The 16,982-nt window shown below is 43.1% G+C and overlaps 1 protein-coding gene across 1 annotated transcript in view; it reads right to left on the minus strand.

The window, feature by feature from the left end:
• clstn1 (calsyntenin 1) overlaps positions 1-16,178 on the minus strand; it is a 32,329-nt gene extending 16,151 nt beyond the window's left edge. Inside the window, exons 1-4 of the mRNA XM_079273884.1 lie at positions 15,973-16,178; positions 4,564-4,686; positions 2,381-2,410; positions 642-837 (exon numbers count right to left, since the gene is read on the minus strand). Of these exons, the coding sequence (XP_079130010.1) occupies positions 642-837; positions 2,381-2,410; positions 4,564-4,686; positions 15,973-16,054 (431 nt within the window). The 5' untranslated portion in view covers positions 16,055-16,178. The remainder of the gene's footprint in view (positions 1-641; positions 838-2,380; positions 2,411-4,563; positions 4,687-15,972) is intronic.
• Positions 16,179-16,982: the final 804 nt, after the last annotated feature.

Genomic DNA, 16,982 nt, shown 5'->3' on the forward strand with positions numbered 1-16,982 from the left:
CTGCTGTTGGTAATCTCGTGCACTACTGTTTGTTCATTTTGTCCTACTTAGTTCATTTAATACGATTCTATTTCGTGTATATTGTGCATTTTTATTTACCTTATTTTCTTAAATTGAATAGGTCCTGCTCTGTTATTTTAATATATTGTATATATATTGTGCATTTTCCATACTTAATATTTTGATTTTATTGTGTAACCTTGTTTGCTGCTGCCACAGACAAATTTCCCCTTGGGGATGAATAAAGTATATTTATATTCTATTCTATGTCCTGATGAGCATTCATGTTGGCATATTTACCAAATGATCTTGGACAGTTATATGAATCCCTTTGGACATCACCCCCTTAAATATTCCCACAATCAGCAGAAGATTAGAGTTTAGCTTTTGAATTGATGGTAAAATCACATATTTACAGTCCAGTGGTTGGTCTCTGTTGCATATGAGCCACACCTAATGGGTTAGGTGTGAAAGCACCCTTAATGAATCCTCACAAATATGAGAGAGACATTTTTAATTTTATTTTATGTATTTTGTAATCATTTTCTGTGTCGTGAATATTCAAACGCAAAACCTTTATTTATTTTACAGAACTGACTGCACTCTGGTTGTACAGTCAAACTGACAGGAGGTTGACTCACTTGTGGGATTTCTTCATGTTGGCGCCGTCAGGACCCTCCCCACAGTCGTAGGCTTGGATGGTGAAGGTGTGCTCCTTCTGCAGCTCGCAGTCCAGCTTGTCCTTGGCTCGGATGACCCCCTCGCCAGTGGACTTGTCGAAGACCACTGCCTCGAAGGGGACATTCTGCCCGTGGATCCTGAACCCGCAAATCTCACCTGAACACGTCAAGAGCCAAAAGAGATTTTGCTCACAATAGCTGACGTCAGGGTGTAGAATAGTATTGTTCAAATGAAAAATTGTGTTAACCATGAAAACCATAAATTCACGCAAAAAAAGAAAGAAAAAAAAGATCAGCCACAGATTTTGGGTGCCAGGGAGTTGTAGATTGGGATGGGTGGTGTCTGTGGAGGAAGCCCAAAAGCACTGTCATATGGGTGAGTACTTGGGGGGGGAGTTGGGAGAGGGTGTGGGACATTTAGTATCATAGAAGACGGAGTGTCTTTTCCAAGCCACTTGAAAACATTGCATCCAGTCATGCAGGCAGAAACCGAAAAGATATGGACAGGCATTTCACAGGGGTACTTAGGATATCAGAAATCAAATTCATGAAACCAAGCCCAAAATGTAGGAACATAGAAAACAGTATTTGAAGCGCAGATCATTTATCTCTGTAATGAATACAAATTACAGCCTATTGTATGATAGAAGCAATAACTAACATAATTTAAAAAATTAAGAAATAGCACTGTAATAAGCACCAATTCAGCCATCAAAACCCAAAAAGGTTTGTGAAAGAAAAGAAAAAAGACTCAGCCAACACCACCGAAAATATTTATTCTTAACCAAAGAAAGTCTTCCTGTGTAATTTCGCCTCTCACCCAAAACGACTGCAAAATGAATCAAATGAAATCATAGAAGAACCTAACGGCTACTAGAACAGTATTCAAACAAAACGTACTGGATGAGAACCGGGGTTAGAAATATCAACTTGCTTGACATCCACATCAAATGACAACTGCAGCCATGCTAATGGTAGATTAGTGCTGGAGAATTAACTCAAGAGATCCACTGAGGCAAAGATGCAACAACAGAAACTTTGTAGCAGAGAGAGTTTGCATTAGTTAACAATCTCAGCAGCTTTCAGTTGAAGACTTTAATGTCAGAAACGTCCACAGGAGTCACTGTACCTGCATAGATCTGATCGGTCAAAGAGAGGCACCACAACAACGGATGATACCTTCTAAGACATTTTCAGAGCTATTATCCTTTTTAAATACCAATTATGGTGTCGATTTCTGCTCCAATGTGTGTTAAGAGGTTTTGAAATCATCTTGTGTCTTTTCAGATTTTAATTTATTGTTAAATGTGTCAAAAATTGGCTTTTCCTTTTATATTTTCTGAATTGAAAGAATTTGACTGGACAAAATGGCAGCAAAGTGACTGAAAACTCCCGTTTTAAAAGCAGCTTTCTGTTTCCTGGTGACAGCTGAAAAACTGTTAGGGTCTGCAAACTGCAATGGATGTCTCATGCACAGATATTTCTAAGTAAAGTCAGCCCCACATCACACTTTTCATCCAGCTGTTGGAAGTTCAAAAAAATTGAGGGTGAGAAAAACGTAAAATCGAGAAAAAAAAACCAAAATGGGGAGATTACAGAGCATGGCGGGAGGTTCTGTGTAAAAGTGTGGATGCTGTTTTTGCGTTAGTGGGTTAATAGTAACAACTAAGCACAAGGCAGAAGAAAGAGCCCAAGATCACCTTCTTCGGTGAGGGTCACCTCAAAACTCTCTACAAGGAAGGGAGAGAAGATAAACCCAGGTCAGTTAGAAGAAGAGTTAGACTCTCAGAGAAAACACAGGACAGGAAGGAAGCACACTCTACGCAATAAGCTTTCAAAATCACCAGCAGAATATGGAGTCAGTAAAACTCCTCCAGCCAGTTGAAAGAAAGAAAGGATGAAAAACATTCATGAAAAGCCGGTGGTGTCGAAGTGTTTGCAGTTTTATTAACGGCTCAGCGATTCTTATTCTAGTAAAAAGTGACAGAACATCCAATTACAAGCAACAGAAATCTCAGATTTGAACATCAGCATGTTTTCGGGGATTCTAAAAACACTGCTCATCTATTTTCTGGTGGATGGATTGCTAAAGTCACTCTGATAATAATTACAAAATTCATTCTACAAGATAAGAAGCAACTTCATAGTACAATCTTCCAAATGATGAAGTCCTTTTCTGCTGAGCCGTTTGTTTTGAAGCCCCGTCGGGGCCTCCAGTGGGTTGGTCCTGGTCATTTAGTTTTCACCTCGTCAACAATTAGAAATGGATTTCACATTAGGGACTGCTGTTCGGGGCCAGTCATGCAGTGGGAGCCGAGGGCCTCCGTGTTCAGCACAGCTCTAATGGCCAGCTCACACCAGGCCTTCAGGAATTCCTCCGCTTGTCACCGGGTCACACGGGCCTCTCGGCTCAGCTCGGGGTCGGCCATCGCAGCGATTGCTATACGCACTGACTTCAGAGGCTTGACCTGCAGTGGTCATTTAACCGCTTCCACTAAATGCAGTAGAATTATAAATGCAGAATGTTAACTGGCCAATGTGTTGCCTACATTAATGAAATAACCCAGATCTGGAGGGAACACGCACCGTACTTTGTGTTGTCGGCTCGTTTTTTTTAAGCACAGTCGTCCATGAACACAAAGCTCATTCTCACGTTACCTTGTTGTAGATCCTCATTCATGCTAAATATTCACACATTCACACTAATCTGACATGAGAGCTTGTGATCGGGCTTCTCTGGTCTGCGGGTCAGCTTTACAGTGAACCTTGTTTGTTGGCACGGATGGAACCTACTAAAAGGAGGCCGGCACGACAAAGCTGGTCACCCTTACTGACACGTGAAGCCAGATGGCTTGCTCTGTCTCAAGAGAGCCAGTTCACAGGGACACGCGGCCCCATTTGCAAAGCCCCGCTTATCGAAAAAAACGGAGCCCCAGCTGAAAGGAGCGGGAGCAGCAAGCTCTGTATTCACCGCTAATTTACTGTGAAAGGAAACGAGCATCATGCAGAGAATATGGGCAAACTATTCCAACTCCCTGCCCTTCAGAAAATGCTGAAGATGTCCACCTTAACAACTGCCGGGCCGCTCAGCTCTTGAGAACAATCAGATTTCACGTAACTTTGTGAGGAATATTACATGTGGCATCTCTTCCCGGAAGGCGAGTGGACGTTAAAGACTGACTTGCCGAATCGGAGAAGTAATCTGACTTTTTTTTTTTTAATTGTCCACGCGAGAGTGTGAAGAGACTCGCAGACTAAAGATCGCACACAGCTCATGTGATGTGAAATGGTGGGAAATCATTTCCAGTGCTGCGGTGCTTTGAATGTTTGCCAGAGTCAATCCTGGTGTGATTAAAAAGCCCCAGAGCGAACGCTGCCTCGGTACATGAAGCACACTAAACTGTGCTGAAGAACATGAAAGTATACGAGAGTATTTTGATCTGAATATCAAAAGGGCCGATCTGGAGGATATGGTAGCCAGCTGTGCGTCAGTATGCCAGGCATGTCGTGAAAATGCCACAGTCCACTCCCAGGTGTGCATTTAATGATTGTTCAACAATAAGCAAAGTTATTCTCTCATTCACTACCGAACATCTGATTTGTACAAACATTCAATCTCAAATATAAACTATATCACAGATATAATGAAATGAAAGCGTTACGCTAAGGCTAGCATCAGGGTTGCACTTCTATGATATGAAACTATGCTGGTAAAATAAAACAATTAAAAAATGTTTTTTTACATGTAACATAATCTCAAAGCCTTAATGGTACAGATGAGTATGTTTGTCTTTTTTATTAATTGTACAATGAGTTATTCCAGGTGACGCGAAGCTGAGGGAGTGAAGGAATAGCAGCCGCATCGTTAAACCTCCTCTCTCACCTGCGTAGCGTAGAGGAGCATCCTTGTCCAGTGCAATTAGAGGAGGGTCCAGAAGCACTTTGTCATCGTTTTCCGTTACGATCCCGTGGTATGTCGTCTCGATCCATGGTTTGTGCTTATTGACTGAGAGACAGAGAGAGCAAAAGTCAGTGTCGAAATATATATTTAAAAATAAAAAGTCTATTTTAATAATATGGCCCGAGTTGAGATGGCAAATCGTTTTTCCCTCACCGGAACTAGAAAGCAATTTACTTTATTTTCCTGTTCTTTTAATAATCAGATTTCCTCTGCGTTTTCTCAAGTTGCTACTTTGACTTTTATCTTTCTTCCCAATGCAGCTTGAGTGCACGTTTAATGACGTTTTGGATGCTTTTCATGGTATTTTTAGAAGCATCACACACAGTGAAGGGATCGACCCTCAACAGGAACGGGCAACCATGAGCCAAGCGTGAAAATCTGCTGCTCTTAACCCTCCATTGCACATCGTTCTCCATCCAATGCGCCGATGTTATACCTTTGGATTCACCAAAACTGTACCTAAAGTCCAAGACACAGACAATACCATCATCCACATCAGTTGATGACTTTTGAGGGGCATCACATGAATGACAAAGGCTCTGGCTGTGACTTTCAGGCCAGTTTGTGGAGCAGCAGTGGGGCTGTGTACAGCTGTGCTAGTTGGCCTGGGAAGCATCCCAGCTGCACACAGGACGCTGTTGTAGCTGGCGGCTGCAGAAAAAGCTGCCGTGAGTGACACATTTGTCACTCACGTTGTCACACATTTGACACCAATATGTCCTCACTCTTGAGCAGAAGGGAGAGGACGGCCTTCCACTGCTGCTGATCTGCAAAGGTGAGGCTGACTCTGGCTGACAGCTCGCTGTGTGGGTGATAGGAACACTGGACCAGGCACAGTATCATATGGAGCATATGCTTATCAGGGCTGCAGACTGCAACAATTACATTGTTCTTTTATGCAAGACCTATTGACAAGTAGCTCTCCTTTTAGATGAAATCATCACCACAGAGCACAATGGGTCCAAATGTATTTAAGTGGGCTTTTTCTAGAACGTTTAATTATGCTCAAAAAGCTGCAACAGCAACCGATGGCAATTTAGTTTATTTTAATGTCTGATAATAAAAGTGATGTACTTTTATAAATCACTTCTCATCAGCTGACCCTGAAAATACAAAGTACATCCAGAATGAATGGCAGACGTCTTAAGAGTTAAATCCTAATTGAAATACGTTTTGCATCGTAAAATTAAATCTGCAGCCGTTTGTCAAAATGCAAAAAGTAAATATGTTCGTATGGCTTAATAAACATTAAATGTGCTGTAGAGAGAACTAACGTGTCGTTGGTGAGTAAGGACGAGTTGTCTTGAATTGATCAAGCACAATACATCGCCATTGCAGAATGTCTTGTGACCTGCCGGGCCAGACGACTACAATAATCTGCTCTAGCTTCCACAAAGTCACAGTAACTGTGAGCCAGGTTACATGTGGGCCTCGCATTTGAGGAGCTCTCGGCCTCGAGCACTGAACCAGGACCGGCACGGAATAGTACAACATCAAGCTGCATTCTCAAAGCTCCGGCAGGTTTATGCAAATCATTTCAGCTTAATCCTGACCAGTACACAAATGAACTAACCAAGAGGGCTCTCTGCCTGTGCCCTTCCTGCCTGGTCTAGTTAACCTTGACTGATGAGCAAGGACCTTGAAGTAGAGTTTTACTCTAGAAAGTGCATTTTATCCACTGTAACCAAGCAAATGCCTGCTTTGTGCTGTGACGTCACACAAAGTCTGACGGAAGACACTGTATCCCAACAATGCTCTGAGATTGGCCGCACAAATCAATAGAGAAAAAAAAAAGAAGAAATGACGCAGATATGCTCACAGATGGCAAAAGTGGAGCAGAAAATGTGTCACAGATACACAAATTCAAAAGCAAACCGTTACAATCAAAGCCCCTTTTCGCGCTCTCTCTCACACACACACACACACACACACACACACACACACACACACACACACACACACACACACACACACACACACACACACACACACACACACACACACACACACACACACACACACACACACACACACACACACACACACACACACACACACACCTCTGATGAAATGAAATCTAAAGCACGATTTTATTCAAAAGCATGAAATTCTCACATACATTGTGTGAAATTGCCAACAAGGCCCGTTTGACAAGAGAGCTTCATCATCTCCCTGCAAACCTGCAGTGAATGGGAAGAACATTTGTTCTGCTGTGAAGAGTTGACACAGAGCAACAAAGACATTACTTCCCCAAATACAGACAGCCGTATTCTTGGAAACTGGGTGATTTATTACATACCAGCAAGAAGATAAGATTCCTATGATTATATAAGAGAGCCTCTGCATTGTTAGGGAGGGACCAGTGTTTTTTTATCAAGAGGGGAGGCTTTATGAGTTAAGATGGAGTGAGATTCGGAAAGATGCTTTGAAATGTCTGAGGCAGTCTGAGGAGGCGGCCGCTGCTGCTGCAGCACTGAGGATGTTTATCGAGGAAGACTGACATTTTCTTAATTTAACTTAATTAGAAAACCAATTCATCCAACGCAATGTATACTCACTACTGGCCCAATTATAACCGGCAGACTCAGCCCTTCACGCTCATGAAAGCAGATGATTCAAGAGGAATCTCTCCACTAATAAATAGTCAACATCAAACTGATCAAGATCCCCGACATGCTGCAGCAGATGCTCGAGGAACGTTAAGTGATTGTGTGTGTTATCCACTGTAGATTGATGAAAATGTCTTGTTGAATTATCTGATACAGATGTGTGTCACATATTCTGTCCATTTACTTGCTTAATTTATATCACAAATACTCATCATCAGCTCTTGGACCCGCCGGTGACGTCGTCAAATTGCTCGTTACTACTTGATGTTTGTTCAAAAGCCCAAAGCACATCCTACAGTTTAAGACTCTGGAAACAGAGAATTTATGTTTTAAATAAAAGATAAATGAATAAATAATGAATTATCCAAATTGTTGCAGATTTATTTTTCTTTTGATCAACTAATGGATTCATTGTTGCACTTCTAATAATGTAGAACGTTGACTGTTGGTCAATGTTACGCCAAGAAAAAGGGACCGTTTAAGCTAAAGCATGCTTCAAACTAAAGACAAGAAGAGTGAGAATCTGCCTCTGAAGATATAATGTCTGTATATTGAATATAACAGCTGAAAAGAAAAAAAATGCTTTGCAAGATGCCTTCAGGAACTTACAGCAATGATGGTACACCATTAGTTCCATTTAATGCCTACAGACTGATTGGAGAACAGTAAAGGACAAAAATGTAAAAACAATAAAGAAAAAGAGGGCTGGCCTCGTATATTTTAGATCAATCACCCCAAAGCATACATTGTGGGGTTCCGGACTGGACCACAGTGTCCCGCCATCATTGGCTTACGTATAAATATTAGATGAGTTAGGATATAAATACACAGATATAATGGGCTGATGTTTGCCTCTTGCTAAATAATAAATATGAACCCGGTAGTGTCATCCCACGCTGACGATTGAATGAACCACATCTACAAAAAATGTTATTTTATCTAAAAAATCCAACAGAAAATGACCTTTACATTATACTGTATCCAGTACCAAGCAGATTCAGCTCGAATCCAGCAGAGACAGGCAAAATAAAATAGCCTTTGAGAAATGAATGAGTCGTCAGAAGCTGCGGTCAAGCGCATGTCAACTGGCTACTGGACCCACTTACAGCCCGACATTCCACAACACAGTACCTAGTGTGCAATCCTGTTATGCAGCAAATATAGCCAATGACACTTAATCCTATAATGGGATGCATCTACCTCATTCACAGAGAAGGTCAAGCAAAGGGCAAACAAAGCGACGGAGGCTGCCAAATTCTTATTATGCATGTCTGATGAGAGCATGATACAATGATACGAGCAAAGGTGTCCTGCCGACACCAGGGAATCGACTTTTTAAGATCAACAGAGGGAGAACTCGGGGAACAAGAGCTTTTTGGAGAGGGTTGAAACATGGCCGACATCTGACACAGGTGGACGAGGATAAAGTGCCACGTGTGACTGTGGATGCCGAGCCATCTACTGATCAGCTCTATGTCTCCGTCGCATGAACTGTGCACTCTTTTGCACCAAAGTGCACATTTTAACAGACCATTAATGCTTTCAAATAAATTGGTCCTTAATTAAAATGATGCTTATTTGTAGTGGTGCAACGGATCATAAAACTCACGGTTCGGCTCGTAACACGGATCAGAGTCACGGATCGGATCAGAGTCACGGATCGGATCAGAGTCACGGATCGGATCAGCACGAAAGACAAAATAAGGGAGCAAATTAAATTTTAAGAGATCCATATTTGCAGCTACAGATTCCTTTGGTGTTTGATTAGTAGCTGGTCTGACACAGTCTCCACAACGAGACAACAGTCCTGCAATACATCCTACGTCCATGGAGGTCATGATGTTCAGTTTTTGTTGAAACTGTTATTCACCTGCGTGGTTTGTGGCGCTGTTGAACTGTATCGCACGATACAGAAAGGTGTTGCTGTTATTTAATAATCAATCAACATTACTTTTAGCTGCGTTTAGTTTGGAGTGAGTTTGTATGTTGTACCTTTCACGGATATGGTTTAATTAAAGTGTGAGAAAAATACTTGTCAGGATCAATACTGCAGAAATAACATTGCAATGCTAATGGTGAGACCATATAGCCAGTAGCTATTCGCACTGCAACCTACCACAGACACTTGGCTGAACTTTAAGGCGGTAGACAATGCAATCAAGTCTTCTTTTATATAAAATCATTGTTGTTCATTGTGACACAGCACAGCCACTGGTTTCCCCCACAGGACAATGAATGGTCTCGTATGGTAACAGGCTAAATAAGCCTCGCCTCTCTTTGCATACCAACACTGTTTATCTGTTGGTTTCCCCTCATATTGGAACTAAGTCTGTCAACACCACCAACAATCAAAAATATAAATCTCCAACAAAAAACTTTCGAGGTTGAAAGGTTTTCTGTGGAGGCCCATATTTAACAGTGCGATGCCATCTCTGACTTATTTCATGAACCCACAAAGAACGGGGTAACGCATCGACTATTCACATGAACACAAAGACAAAGCCCCTTTATGGTTGCCTCGCTGTTTTATTGAAGCCTGGCCTTTACAGTCTGACCTATTAACCGTGATGAAACACTTCCTGCGGGAACGTTCGGGTCACAATAGGTCCTGCTAATCCTGAGATTCAACAGGAAGCCTGAACACACTATCTTTCCGTTCATGTCACTGCCGTAATGTCTCTTCCTGGAGCAAAAAAAACCATCACCACTGCCGCTGGCTACTGGTCACCCAGGGAGAGCCAGAGGAACACAACCACAGCTCTCCAGGTTGTAGCAGCATCGCTGCAGCAGATGATCCGTCTGCAGTCATCAGATGGAGCCTGATGATGCTCTGAGGGCACGTTGTGTAATGACGACGGTGCAGCCAAGTGTCAGGCGTGTGACGCGCTGTGGAGCTCCGCTTCATTGAGGTTTTACTTTTGATGTCTGACGGCCCGCCGACCTTCATCTTCTTTGATTTCATGCAAATGTGAAGCTCTACTGCACCCCGCTCAGTTACTGAGCAACACTTAAGTGCAACAATAGTTTGAGTATCTATGTGCAACCATTTTATTATCTTGTGACTCACATGTCCTTTGAGAGCTCAGACTACATTACTACTTAAACTATCATACCGACAGCAGACAGTGTGGACCATGTTGGCATGTTTACATAAATCACATACGGAGCAGCTGGTGCAGCATGTATTTACCTTCGACTAATAATACTGAATAACCAGTCGACGCTCGTTGTGCGAATGTTTGATTACCCAAATTCAGGAAGAATAGCAAAACCTGCCAATCAGAGACAACATAAGTGGCTGACAGCACGGTCTCCCAGCAGAGTGTGCAGGCTGTCTTTGTTATTCGTTGAGACTAAATCAAAGGCTCTCTGTTGCCAGGATGCTTTCCATATTTGTCCCATGAGTTGCGGCAGCACACCGAGTAAAAGAGAAGGCCGAGTCTGTGCTCAGGTGGTAGTTAGACCTTGAGGTGTTTCCAGGGAGACGGCAAAAAAAAATAAAACACAGACGAATACGCAAAATGCACCACTCACTGCCTTCAGAGTACGTGAGCAGTAGGCAAGTCCAGCTGTGGACTGATTTCTAACTACCACAGGGCCCCTTCAGGACTTATTGATGTCAGGCAGAAATATCAAACAGAGTGAGACAAACAGAAATTGCGAGTTGAAGGTATGAGGTGCCTGCAAATCTGAGTCCAAGCGATGTCTTTAACTGTGCTGGTGAGCGGCTCTCTTAACGCCGTGGCCCGGTGGAATAATCAATGGACAACCCGCTCACGGTTTTGAAACAGTGGCCACACTTCTCTTGTTGACGCAAGCCACCTCCATCACAGACAGGGGACTGTTCCAGGGACCCTAAAGAGGAAACCCAGACCTCAGGGGCCCTCACTCCCCAAACACCCTGCTCACACAGGAGAGCCTCTCAGTTTGCCTGCCAGGCAACAACATTTGTTTGTCCCCCCCCCACGCCGTCTCAACCGCCCGACAGAACCAACACACTCTGGACGACCGTAGTGCTCCTCTGAAGAGGGGGGGGGGGGGGACGCAGAGCCTTGAATGCAACTCAATCGCCTCTCTGTGTGTGTGTGTGTGTGTGTGTGTGTGTGTGTGTGTGTGTGTGTGTGTGTGTGTGTGTGTGTGTGTGTGTGTGTGAACGGCACAAGAGAGCCAGTGAGAGTGGAGGAGTGAGAGTGAGGCGGCTGCAACTCTGCACCGGCAGACGGGTGCAGCTGACCTGCGGCAGGTAATGTGCTCTTTTGGTTGCTCGTTTCCCATGGAGCCGGGAACCTGAATGTGGACACGCCCAAATGTGAATAGCTCTGCAGTGGCAGTTTTTCCTCGTGGAAGCAGTGTGATATAAGGGAGGAGGTAACACAACCAGATAAACGAATCAAAGCCTGTTTGCTCGGGGTTTTTGTTACACTCACACCAATACTAATAACACAATGAGATGGCTATTACTTCAGAGGATTCAATTTCCATTTTGATGTTTCAAGGAAGAAAAGGATATTTTTGCAATTACAATTTCACCTCCACAAGATGCTGCTTCTGTAAAATAAATGTTAGCAGACTTAACTAAATAATATGACATAATATGCGTAATCCTGGATATTCTGACACTTAATGGTGTTTTTATTTCTAAATATTACTTTACACTTGAAGTTACAATGTATAACATCGGGACCAAGGGCTCACATGAATGTAAACTCGTTCTTAGTCGTCATCTGGCACAACTTAATATTCACAACTGAATGACCCATTCTTGACAGTTCACTGACTCCATTCAGCCAGTGGAGGCACCGATGACAGGAAAGTCACAACCGACCCAAATTGAGTCCAGTATTCTCAGGGCCTGTCTTTTCCAGCAGTAAGTGGCACATTACCAAATCGAAATGCTTCAACGAGTTTGCACTTTCGGGGGATTATCTCACATACACATTCTTGAGGGGCTGTCGTCGCGATCCTTCGAACAGTGACCACATTGTGACGCGCTTAGTCAAGATCCGACCCCTAAAGTCTGGGCCCAAGAGCCCTTTGTTTCTCTGAGCAATCTCTGAATAAATAATACAAAATGGAAGAGTTAACTGGTCGGAACAGGGCCTATGTGTAGGGCAAGTAAACGGTTATTCAGGGAAATACCGGGTGACATGTTTGGCAATAGTTGTTAAACTACTCCAGAGAAGCAGTAATCAACATTAAATCTCCAACAATGCAAAGCTCCTTCATTACCTCTCTTGATTTTCAGCAGGATATCTCTTCAAAAACGGCCAAAAGAGCGAGTGATAAGGTTGGACTGAAGGTGGTGCCTCCATGGGGCCTGTAGCAAGGCTCCATCGGGCACATGGATCCTGTAAGGTGTCGAGGCTTGTTGTTCCCTGAGATTGCCTGCATCGTGACAAATCTCAGAGAGATGATTTTACAACATTCTCTGATATCATTTTAATCAGTCTTTCATTATATTTAATCCAATCTTCCTCTGATTTGATACATCATTTTCTGAGCCGTACAACATTTATTCATAAAAATGTTTCATGTTTCATTTTGTTTTCCAATAATTGGCTGCCAATATCTTGTGGGCGTGGCATATTTGACACCGACTGCCATAACTCTTGAATACATTGTGATAACTCAGTGACAATGATTCGGCTCACTGGATATTTCCAGTGAGCCTGAGGGGGGATATTTCCCCTTAAACATCTAGCGATGTTAGTTCTGAGGAGAAACAAGTCTGTGAACTGCCGCTGAACGATGGCCTACAACAGTGTCACAAGAGCTGCATGGGAGAGTCGAACAATGTAGTCATTGTCAGCCGTGTGCATCCACATAGTTTCTGATTCCCATAACATAGCACGATGGCTTACGTCACACAGATTGTTGGGAGCTAAAAGGTTTGGTGTCAACAAAATAGAAAATGTGAGCACATTTATTTCCCCCAGGGTCAACTCGGTCCCTGATGGCGGTCATCTTACGTTTTGCTTTCTGGAACCCTCTTATAGGGCCTTGATCGGTCCCTCTCAATAGACCTATTTTTGGATGAGAGAGTTTCATAAGCCAGGAAGGAGGTTTTTGAAGGCCGATATCAGTAAAGTGTGTGTGTGTGTGTGTGTGTGTGTGTGTGTGTGTGTGTGTGTGTGTGTGTGTGTGTGTGTGTGTGTGTGTGTGTGAAGTTCCTGCAGCTGACTTGTACATTTATGACTTGATGAAATGATCATAATCATTTCAAGCATTTTTTAGATAAAGATTTTTGGTACAAATAAAGAAAATGTGTAAAATATTTTCCTGCCGTTTATATATTCATAAAATAAACAGAATATTGAACGAGGCTGTGATCAGGGAGGATCCTCAGAGGTGTAACAATTTTAAAAGAAAAATATTGACCCGATACTTTGCTCTAACCACAACCGACATGTCATTTTCAGTGGATCAATAGAAGGCTTCTCCAATGAATGTACCGGTAAGTCAAGGACGACTGGGAGAGAATGCTTGCACCCAACCTGTAATATGTACTTCCTTACTGCAATATGAGAAGAACGCATATGTTAACTCGGCGCCACACAAAGCAGGGCGTCCAATTTGTTCAACTAGAATTACTTAATTCGATGATGAATGGGCCAAGAAACTTCCCAGCAGTCAGCTTTTCCTTTGTCTGGCTGTGTGTGCACAGCGGAAGCTCGTGCATTTCAGCAGACCTCATGTTTGACTCCAGAGCAGGAAGACACCCAGCAGCTGCTCATTAAAGAAAAAGACAGAATTACATGGACGAGAAAACAAAGTGTCAAAATCCATGATGGACAAGATGAGAAACTCCAGGAGAAGAAACATTAAGAGCGGTGGACAACACTTAAAGAGTTAAAAAGCCGAAAATGCTGCAAGGCTTCAACAGGCCTGCCACAGAAGATATGCGTTTGCACCAGTTTTACGCACACTGACATCTCCTTGCTGGCGGTGTAATGAATCATATCGTCGAGGTAAGAATTTTGATGTGTATCAAAAACTTTTTTTTTATTTTTTCCAACAGATCCTTCGAGGTTTGTTATCGCCACGACATCAACATCTCTTACATAAAGAAATTCACCTGAATGTGCCGACGCTCTGTTCTCTAGTGATAAAATCAAACAATTTAGACATCTAAACTATAGATTACTCAAGAACAAGAACGACTGAGGGACAAACCAGAGGTTTCCTCATCAGCTACAAGGAGTAATAAATTAAAAAACAACAAGCCATGAAAACGCAAAGCTGGACTGCAGGTGACAAGAAGTGGTGCACAAGCCAAGCGAGCGACCTTTGGTTAATGAAAGATAAGCCCTCACCAAGATGCTGATTTCACAGGTCTCCAGTGCTGATAAGAACAGGGGAGTAAGCAGGTGCGCTTCACAAAAACACACTCACACACCACTAGGACGAACTGCTGAAGGCCTTTTTTCCTTTTGTTGGCTGGATTTGAAACCCTCTTTTTATGAGTGTCTATAATCCCTGTTCATAGAGAATAAAACGGGATGTAGCATTAAAGGAAGACAACACACACACACTGGCCTCCAGCCACAGTGACCGCCCAGGCATGCCGATACGGCTAGTGACTAATATATGCACCTCTACACACCCTGAAACAGGAAGCTCACACCAGGGAGTCAGTGGATTGAGTTTTATGTGAAAACACAGTCTATAAATCCACGCAGTGAGGGTGTTCATGTCTGAGCTGGAGGAGGACCGGCCTGCAGCGCAGCAAATCAAAGTCTCTCTCTCTCTCTCTCTCTCTCTCTCTCTCTCTCTCTCTCTCTCTCTCTCTCTCTCTCTCTCTCTCTCTCTCTCTCTCTCTCTCTCTCTCTCTCTCTCTCTCTCTCTCTCTCTCTCTCTCTCTCTCTCTCTCTCTCTCTCTCTCTCTCTCTCTCTCCATCAGTGACATTGCAAAGGAAGAGTTGCACGTTCTGGTCTTTCTAAAGTCTCTGACCATAAGTAGGCCCGGGCCTACTGAGGGCTGTCTACTTAAGCCTGTGATCCCAGCACATAAATTATTCAATCCAACGACATAACAGGGGCTCGTGAGGAGGATCTGCAATGCGTAGCCAACCAAGCTCCGTCCACAAGGTTGCCAAACCAAGCATGAGGCATACTAACTGAAGTAAAGGAAACATGTGCGGTTTATTATCACTGAGTCTAAAAAAATAAAAAGTGCGTGGGGGGGTAAAGATCATCACTCGCTCGCACTCAAATATATTTTAAATACGAGATGAGCACAGAGAGCATTAGACACGAGGGAGTAAAACAAATAGTACAAACTCTGCAGAACGTGAGACTAAATGAAAATGATACATTTCTGCTTGAATCGAGTAGAACAAACCAGTGCCCAAAATAGACTGAATGCAGATGACAGAAGGGGGTCGTTTCGTGGCCTTGATATATCTCCAAAGTAGCCCGCTTCGTTTTTAACGCGTAATGATGGAAGATTACGCACAGATAATCACTGCCGTTAGAATATTGTGCATGATTTGGAGTATTTAAATGGATGCAGTATCTCGGGATGCACTTGCTCCACCACATCCATCCGGCTCCAGAGCGGACCATCCCTGAACAGGTTACCGAACATCCCTCAGGACGCACAGCCTCGCCAACGTTGGTTTTAACCCCGTGCGTCTGGGAACGTGTCCAAAGCACAAAGAAACCTATCCGACAAGCACAGGCGAGACACAACACAACGGGGTATAAATCCCATCTTAGTTACCTTTAGCTGCCTCCACCGCACATAATAGTCCGAGGACCACTCCGACAGCGGATGCAAATTGTGTATTCCCTCGGAACCGCATCCCGACTTGGAGTTCAACCGACCGGCGAAGTAAAAAAAAAAAAAAAACCTTCTTCTTCCCCCCGTCAGTCAGGCGGAATGTTTCTCCAACAATAGAATAAAATCCAGAAGATGAGTGTCTGTTACCCCGGTAGCTCTAAGATGGCCGTCGACGCCGCCGCCGCTCTGCTGTGCTCTCCGCTTCAATCACCGCTCCTCTTGCAGTTTTGCAGTTTGCTGCGTTCAGGGACTGATGGAGATTTGAATGACACGATCCGAACGCACTGGATCACACACATTCCTTTCTTGTTATGCATTCTTGCGTCCCCCATGATAGTTATTTATGTGATATCTAACCACCGAGTCCATACGTTATGTTAGACGATTACATACAGGATATACACAAATAAACACAGGTACACAGTGTGTTTACTTTGCTACTAGACATAATGTATCAGATGAGGATTTGACCTGCTAAACCCTCATGGAAGAGATTTACCCCCTCTTTGTTTTTGTGTCAGAACTCAATAAAAACCAATAAAAAAAAGATTTCCTGCAAGGTAGCAAAGCTGCATTACCAGGTGAAAAAAGCAGACAACTGTCCTAAACCCCAATAATTCTGGGGGCCCTGAAAGCTCCCAGTTTATTGTATGCCAACCATGGTGGCAACTTTGTGCCAATCATAGATGCTGTGGTGCCAATCTAATTAAGAATATTTGAGGGATGCACAACTAAAGCACAAAATCAACTGGCATAATAAAGGCTGCTTTGTTACCCAATTGTGTCAAAATACAGATTTAAAAACCTTCTTTATTTCAAGTTTTGTTTTTTAAATGTATCATATCTTCAAATTACCACACAGCAAAGCTAAGGTCTACTCTATCACAGCGAAACTATAGTAACTTTTGGTCGAAGACAAGGAGGAATGGTGGGTTATTCAGGGCCCAAGG

This window comes from Melanostigma gelatinosum (genome assembly GCF_949748355.1).
Source record: "Melanostigma gelatinosum genome assembly, chromosome: 8".
NCBI classification, from domain to species: Eukaryota; Metazoa; Chordata; class Actinopteri; order Perciformes; family Zoarcidae; genus Melanostigma; species Melanostigma gelatinosum.